Genomic DNA, 8,183 nt, shown 5'->3' on the forward strand with positions numbered 1-8,183 from the left:
GTTGCAAAAATATATATTCCTGAATCATAAAAATACCACACGTGCCACAACCACTTCATTTCCCCGTTTTCTTTGCACTTAGTCCAGGAATTAACCAAAAAGGGTGTGTTCCAAAGAGGAGACACACTTCAAGCTTTTGTATTATCAAATTTTCATCAGTTTTGGACATAAAGAAATTTGAGCAGTTGTTAAATTTCATTTCATATCATATCTGTGCAGAGTTTTGAAAAAGCTGTCAGTGCTGCATTTTCCTCATCTTAGAAATATGTTATATTATGCTTTACAGTTGTGCCTGAGATGAGTAGAAACTAACTTATGCTTTTAGAATATATATTTTTAATGAAATATTTATTATAATAATTGTTTTGATTGTGGTCTTTTGACAAAGGAAGGTTTTTTAAATCAGTCAATCAATCAGTCCACCCACGAACCCACCCACCCACAATATTCATCTACATACAGGGTCTTCTAGACCTTAGTTCATGGGGTGAAAAAGGTATGAAAAGAGCTTCTTTGAGCATTTAATTAAACATGATCCGAATCCGCCAGGGTTCTTACACTAAAGCTTCCATGTATGTTCACCTGAAAGCAAGTTAAAGCCCCCTTTAGACATTCACATTCATTGCATCAAGATCAGATAGGAGCCCATGAACATAAGAATGTGGGGGCGTGGGGCTTACACATTCACCTCCTGACACACACACACTTTTACCACAGTGGAAGAAGGCTTGGGTCATACATAGCAAAGACCTATCGAAATCAAAAAGATGTAATTTAGTTGAAACTAAGTTAAACCCAACTGATTTCAAACAGTATGTTCTACACATGATTAAATCTGGATCCAGCCCATGGCATTGATTGATTAGGTTGTAGAATGAGTAGAAGTATCTATCACATTCTTGCCAATTAAACCTTTATGTTCATTCCTTTATTCACAGAATTTTCAGATGCCCGCTTCTACAGAGGTGAGGAGAATGCAAAATGATGTGCAAACAGAATGGAATTTGGAGAGAAACCAGCAACTTCTGCAAACAGCACTTTGTTGACTAGGGCTTCTTCAAATCATCCTGTAATCACACCTCAACCTGAGTGCTGCCAGATGGTGCCTGACTGCAAATCCCATCATCCTTGGCTATTGGTCATACTGTTTGGGGCTGATGGGAGTTGTAGTCCAGATCCACACCTACTAGACTAGTTTGCTTACCTAATACTGTTTGGCTTAAGAAAAGCACAACCATTTTTTAAATGCACAATTTGAGTAGAAATACCTTATAAAATGTGTTTATACAATAGAACCTGGGGATCAGCTAGTCAAACTCCCTGCAATGCAGGAATATGCAGCTTTCTGGCAAACAGTTGAGAGTGTGGTCCACAGACTGGTGACTTAAAAGAGAGATGCACACAGACCGCCTTACTTAATTTATACATTAACAATTTCTCGTCTTTCACTTAAGTCTGTGCCTTTGAATCAAGGCCTTTCTTTTTGTTGCAGGTGATGTGATCTTGGACCCCAGGACAGCTCACCCAAAGCTAAAAGTGTCCGAAGATGGCAAAAGCGTTTGGAACACAGGAAATGTTTCTAAGGTTTCTGACTGGAAGGAGCGGTTTGACTCCCGCACATTCATTCTGGCAAAACGTGGATTTTCAGAAGGCAGACATTACTGGGAGGTGGAGATTGGTCAGAAGAAAACCTGGGACTTGGGAGTTGCCTCTGCAACCGCTTCTAGAAAGGGGGAGATCAAATTGTCTCCTGAGAATGGCTACTGGGTCATAGGATGTGATGATGGGAAAGATTACTGGGCTTGGCCAGAGCAATGGACCCGCCTGAAAGTGAATGGAAAGCTTAAAAGATTAGGAATATTCCTAGATAAATCAGCTGGAAGCTTATCTTTTTATGATGTCTGCAGCAAAAGGAAATTGCTCACTTATAAAATACTTGGTGCTGGGGAACTTTATCCCTTCTTCTCCACAGGATCTGTGACTGCAGAGCTAGATAGTTCTCCACTAAGGATTCTTCCACTGAATTTGGAAGACTGATTGTGGGTACAGAATGGGAAAACACACCAGCTAGCCCTGGAATAGCTCAGAATTAGTGAAGCCCTTTCATTTAGCCAGGATAGTGGTATAAATCCATTTGCCAAAAAATGAGAGAAACAGAGGAGACACAATGGCATCAATAAATTCCATCATGTTCCCGCATCTAAGAAGTAGAAATGATTCAAAGCATATGTAATGTGGACAAGATACCAAGATCTACTTGAAAGGGAAACATCTTTATGGCTATCCCCTATATAAACTAGTACACCAAAGAAACTTAATGTGATGGAGAATTGGGGAAGATATAGAGACATACTGTTTTTTTTCTGGAAATGTATGCAAATTGAAAAAGTTTGAAGAAATCCAAGAATGGGTAATGGATTGGTTTCAATATTATCAAATTAATGAATAATTTAAAAATGTGTTTATAGAATGAAGTTCTGATTTTGAAAAGATTTTTCTTGAAGGAAAAGAAAAACAGATTTCAAAAATGTATAAACTGATATTAGAATGGGAGACAAAAGATGAAATGGTTAGATTAGATTAGAAATATAATAGATTATAGAATGAAGTTCTGATTTTACTTGAAGGAAAATAAAAAGTCATTTCAAAAATGTATAAATTAATATTTCTGTAACAATAAAAGCTAGGATTTTATATGCACAGAAATGGAAGGAAGAAAAAGTTGCAACCAAAGAAGAATAGAAAAGTAACATAATGGACTATGCAGAACTGGCAAAATTAACAATAAAATTAAGAGAATCTAATGATGAGTTTTTTATGGACTATTTAAAGAAATATTACGGTATGTTGAACTCATGAGCAGGATTTGAGCTATGAGCAACAGAAGTAATTAGATTAGAAATATAATAGATTAGATTATAATATTATAATAATAGATCAGATTATAATATTGTGGTTATGATTTGATAGATAGAAGATAGGGTGCAGCAGAAGAGGAGAAACAACCACACCATGGAAAATGGGGGTGGTTAACAAAAATAAAAGATGAAACTGTGTTTTGACTGTAAATGTTGAAAATGTTGAAACTTAATATAATTTTAAAATTATAAATGATTCAAAGCTTAGTTTTCCTTGTAAGCATGTATAAATAGGGAAAGTAAGTTTCAGTGACTGCATAAATGTTGTATATTGTTCAACAAGGAAACTCATAGTAAATACTATTGATTTGATTACTGTATTTTGAATAATAATAATAATTTTAGAATTGTTAAATTTAAAATGCCAAGTTTTGGGAAGGCACAGGCCCACCAGCTATAAAGGAGGCAGGCAATCACAGGCTGCTCCGGAAGAAACCCTTCCTGGGACCCATGGCCAGACTTCTTTCAAATTTTGGCAGCACCCTGTGTGTGCCCAGAATTTGGCACCCTGCCACCTCTCACCTTCTGTTCTGCTCAATTCACTACAGGTAAAACACGTACTCATAGAGAAGCACACACTGGTATTCTGAAGTGCCCTCTTTCTTCTTATGTATGAAAAAAATCAGGAAGCAGCTTCCTAGTTCAGATGCAATCATTCAGATGGAATCATTCTTGGCAAGAATAACAAGTGATTGGGGAGCTTTATCCCTTCTTCTATATAGGCTCTGTAACTACACAGCCTTTGAAAATTGTGGAATATTCGAAAGAGACTGTGGAGAAAAAATGAAAACAAACCACAGATAGATGAGAATTAATTAGCAAAGGCCTTTAGTTTAACCAGGGTGTTTTTTTCTCATATTGGTGTCAGAGAATAAAAGACTCGGAATAGAAGTAATGTTACAAGTAATGTACAGTCCCCTTCCGCAATCAACTTTGTGGCTCTAATCAAAGCAATCTTCCCTTGGCCAACCCAGGAAGCCATCCGAAATTAGTTTGGGAATGGGCTAATTTTTAACCAGGGTAAAAACACACACACACGAAACACCTCAATAAATACAGGGCTTGACAGGTAAGTGAGACATTGTATACCCTGCACCGCCCACCAAACTGAGGACTGGGGTTCATTTCTGCAGGGGGTTCCATTGTTAAGTGTCTTCTCTGATTGCAAAGCAGCACTGCAAGGGATTGCTGCCTTTGCTCAAAACAAGACTTTTTTTCATTGGCCCAGTCCTGTAGAACACTCTGCTTTTCTTCTTGGCAGGGTGAGAGCAGGTTCAATGCTGCTGAACCTTGACCAGCAAAAACAGAGAAAGTTACAGATTAATTTAGGGGAAGGGCTGAAGCTCAGTGGCAGAGCATTTCTCTTGCAGGCAGAATTAGCACATGCTGATTTTATGCAAATATATCACCTCTTTTCTGGTGATGTGTAAGGAGCTACCCTACCAAGAAACCTTTCCTCCTCGTCAGTTGAGCAACCACCTCCTGGCAGTAAAACATAATGGTTGCATTAGCGGAATACTTGCCAATATGATAAATGACATCTTGTAGAGCTAGGGTTTGCTTACTGAAAAATGTGGCTCACTATGAAATTCTTGTTAGTCAAGAAACAGGTGGGGGGAGCTCCTGACTATGCTGTTTTCAAGTGCAATGTTTTAACTGGAGATTAAATATTCACTTATTTTTTCTCTTCCTTTGAGGTTTTTGTTAACATACTTTTTAGCCTGTTAGGTTAATGGTTTTTTTAATAGCTTGTGCAAACACATACTATCCAGACTCATCTCTGCCTGTAATGTGATCACTATTGTCTGCAGAGAAGGCTATCCGCTCTTGCACTCTGTTCAACTTGTGGGCTTCAAACATGTATCTTGGACACAGTGAGAACAGAAAGCTAGGCTAGAGAGGTTTTTGGTTTGATTTAGCAAATGCTCTGAACATGACCTAAAGGCCTTATAATATTTATTGAAAGAGGCACTCTAACTGCTACATAAATTGAATGATTATGACAAAATTGAAAGAAAATTCCATGTGGCATTGGATGGAAGAGTCTCAACTTGTTCAGTGGTGCTTTCACAGGTGGAATTGACAGAATTTCCAAAGTTTCTTTTAAAAACCTAGTTTTACAAGATAATCCAAAGTGTGCTTTAATGCCTAATATTTTCTTCCTCACCCCAACATGCACACAGACTTGTAACATGTGGCCCAAGCTGGTTGAAAGTCTGGGTGTTCTTAATAAAGCCACAGTTGCCTTCTCTTCCAGAAAGAAAAATATGGTTGCTGCCATCATTATGCCCCTTGTCTTTGTCCATGCCCGTAGTATATGTCCCTTTTGACCAAACTGCGGGAGGCAGTGGAAGACAGGAGTGCCTGGTCTGCTCTGGTCCATGGGGTCATGAAGAGTCGGACACGACTAAACGACTAAACAACAAATCATTATGCCCCCTTTCCATTATATGCTTGAGAGAACAACAATGTTTTCTTTTTTTTTCTTTTTTTTAAAGATATTTATTGAAATTTTCAAAAAATCCAGAAAAAAGAAAAAAAAGAAAAAATCAAAAAATCAAAAACACTCAACGTTTACAATCCTTATTTTCAATAACATATTTCCATGACTTCCCCACGCCTCCCCTTCTTGTATTCCAATTCCAATTATTAATTCAACAAGTTCTTATCCCCAATTTTTAACCTTATTATATTTAGTTCATTATTATATTTAATTCATTTTATATAACCAATTTTAACTCATAAACATCAGTCTTTATACATCAATACTCATTCATAAAATCTTTTTCTAAGGTCGACCCCAATTCCCTTCCACGAATTCCCCATTTTTATACTAATAACAAAACAGAATAAAAAGAATCAGAATATAATTGTACACCCTTTGGATTCCCAAACCCCACCCCCCCTTTCCCGGTTTCGATCCCCAACGAATGTCCATCAGTCTATCTACTATCAGCCTGGAGACCTCACGTCCGAGGCTCTTAATTCTCTCTCAATTCCTCTCTGCCGGTTTTTTTGATAGTCCTTTGTATTAAACACCAAATCTCGGAGAAGCTCTGTCCCAATAATGTCCATATTTCTTCCAGCCAGACCTCCATATTTAAAAGTGGAGCTCAAATCTTGTTTCTTAATCCTTTTAAGTCCAAATGTCCCAAAAGCTCCAGCTTCCACCTTAATCAAATTTGTAATCCATAGGTCTTCAGATCTCCACATAAGGAGATCTCTCCATTCTTCATTCTCCAATTCAAACCAAATTTTCATCATCCAGTTCTTATTTTCCTTTGTATCCATCTTGACAGGCCTCTGGCTCTCCTTTGTCATCTGCAGCATTGCAGCTCCTCCTTCCTTTTCCTCTGGATCAGCATGTATCTCTTTCTCCACTTCCTCAAATTTCTCAGATTTCTTTTCTTGTTCAGCTGCACGGACTTTTTGAGTCAAGTCCTTTCCAAGTTCAGTGAGTTTATTTACTGTTGCATTCAGAGTTGTAACACTTGTAGCCAAAACATCACTCTGACCTTGTAACTTTCCCAAGAGAAAAAAAACCCTGTCCAGTTCAGCCTGTATTTTTCCACCTGCAGCCATTCTTGTAATGTCCCTGAACCCCCTCTAGAGGGATTCTGGTTACTTAGTATTCCTTCCAGTTCCAACCCAAAAGTCAAGTTAACTTGTTTCAGTTCTTCTTTGTTTTCAACAATTTATAACCAAATTGTAACAAATATAACCAGCAAAGAGAACAGAAACAAAGTTCTCTTTTTTCCCCAGCTTTGACAGCTAGTTTGACAGCTGTCAAAATCTTCTATATCTCCTCAACAGGCTCTCTCACGGATCACTCCCGGGTCCCGGGGGGGGTGGCACTTCAGCTCTCAAAATTAACTCTTATCCTCCAGCAAGATTGCTTATACTGCCAAAATATGAAATTAATAACTTTTATCCACTAAAGAAGAAGATATTCTCTCAACCTTAGTTATCTGGTCCTTGCTTTAAGTTGTTTACAAGGAGGGGAGACGGAATTCCTCTTTGCGCCTTCCCCGACCGTGCCTAATCCAAACAAAAAAATTTTCCTTTTATAAATCCGATTTCCATATTACTCACGGGTTGTTACTTTTAGTCCAAATGTTCAAAGGAAGAAGTCAGCGCTCTCCGACCATGGCATGCGGCTTCACTCCGTAGGAGAAGCAGTCTACTCTCAGCAACGCGCCGCTCCCCGTCCCCCATTCCGAAGCCTTTAAAAAGTCTCCTTCGCGGGTCGGGGGCGCAAATGGTGCCCGCCGAGTCACCAGGTCCAAAGGCTTCAGCGCCTGTGGTTTCTGAGGGTCCCCGCGTCGCCGCCGCGGCAAGACCCGTCTCCTATAGAGCCGATTCCCTCTGGAGCTCGGAGGGAATCCGCCATTAGTCAATGGCGCTAACCCGGAAGTCCAGAACAACAATGTTTTCACCTGGGATCTAAGAGTTAAAAGATCTGGTGCTAGTCAAGTTTCACTGAGGAGGGACATTCAACCAGGGATGTCAACAGGATTTCCTGGGCTGAGTACACTCCCATTGCCACACAAGCATGGGTGTAGCCAGGATTTATGTTGGGGGGGTGGCAGAACCTCAGTTTGTTATTTTTTATTGATTTTTAATTGATTCAGAGCTGCTTCTATATACATACAGACCCTCCAAGTGCCTCTATTTTCCAGGGATGTCCCTGATTTAGAGAAATGTCCCACTTTTCCTTAGGATGTCCCTATTTTCATTGGAGAAATCTTGGAGGGTATGGCGTTATACGACTTCCCCTCATCTCTATTGCTATTGACATCTATTTAAATTATAATCAGATATCTAGAATTAGAATGAAATACAAAAAGTTACAATCAGTGGCAATGGATAACATTTTGTGTTGCCAGGCCTGAAATTTTTAACCTTCTTGTTTTCATCACAGTAGGGATTCTACAGTGGGCCCACATATGATTTTCAGACAAGAGTAATATAAAGCTTACCACTAGACACATTTTTTTTTGAATTTGCATATCCCTTGTCAACAAGCTAAATACGTTTTAAAATGTTCGTGGAACACTTGCTTTAAATTGCATGCAGTTCTTCTCCCTACCAGAATCAATTTAACTTTTCAATATCCAAAACACTTTCTTCCTTCTAGATTAAAAAAACAAAAGTATTCCAACCAATAGATGGCACACTGGTTGAAAACCAATGGATTATGGCATTAGTGCAGCTAGCATAAGTTTAATATAAAGTATACCTCTCATGAACTATCTGTGATGCTGG

At 38.7% G+C, this 8,183-nt stretch overlaps 1 protein-coding gene across 1 annotated transcript; it reads left to right on the forward strand.

Annotated features, from left to right (window-relative positions):
- Positions 1-718: 718 nt before the first annotated feature.
- LOC128401052 (E3 ubiquitin-protein ligase TRIM39-like) lies at positions 719-2,606 on the forward strand. Its single transcript, XM_053363939.1, has 2 exons — positions 719-965; positions 1,493-2,606. Exons 1-2 carry the CDS (start codon positions 917-919, stop codon positions 2,035-2,037), a joined length of 594 nt encoding a protein of 197 aa, XP_053219914.1. The 5' UTR covers positions 719-916; the 3' UTR covers positions 2,038-2,606.
- The last annotated feature ends 5,577 nt before the right edge of the window (positions 2,607-8,183 follow it).

The sequence above is a fragment of the Podarcis raffonei genome, chromosome 13 (assembly GCF_027172205.1).
Source record: "Podarcis raffonei isolate rPodRaf1 chromosome 13, rPodRaf1.pri, whole genome shotgun sequence".
Classification (NCBI taxonomy): Eukaryota; Metazoa; Chordata; class Lepidosauria; order Squamata; family Lacertidae; genus Podarcis; species Podarcis raffonei.

Bases quoted from the DNA above. Each gene is read 5' to 3' on its own strand.
- LOC128401052 (XM_053363939.1), top strand. From the start codon at position 917: ATGTTCATTCCTTTATTCACAGAATTTTCAGATGCCCGCTTCTACAGA. The intron at 966-1,492 runs GTGAGGAGAATG...TTTTTGTTGCAG, and splicing joins AGATGCCCGCTTCTACAGAG to GTGATGTGATCTTGGACCCC.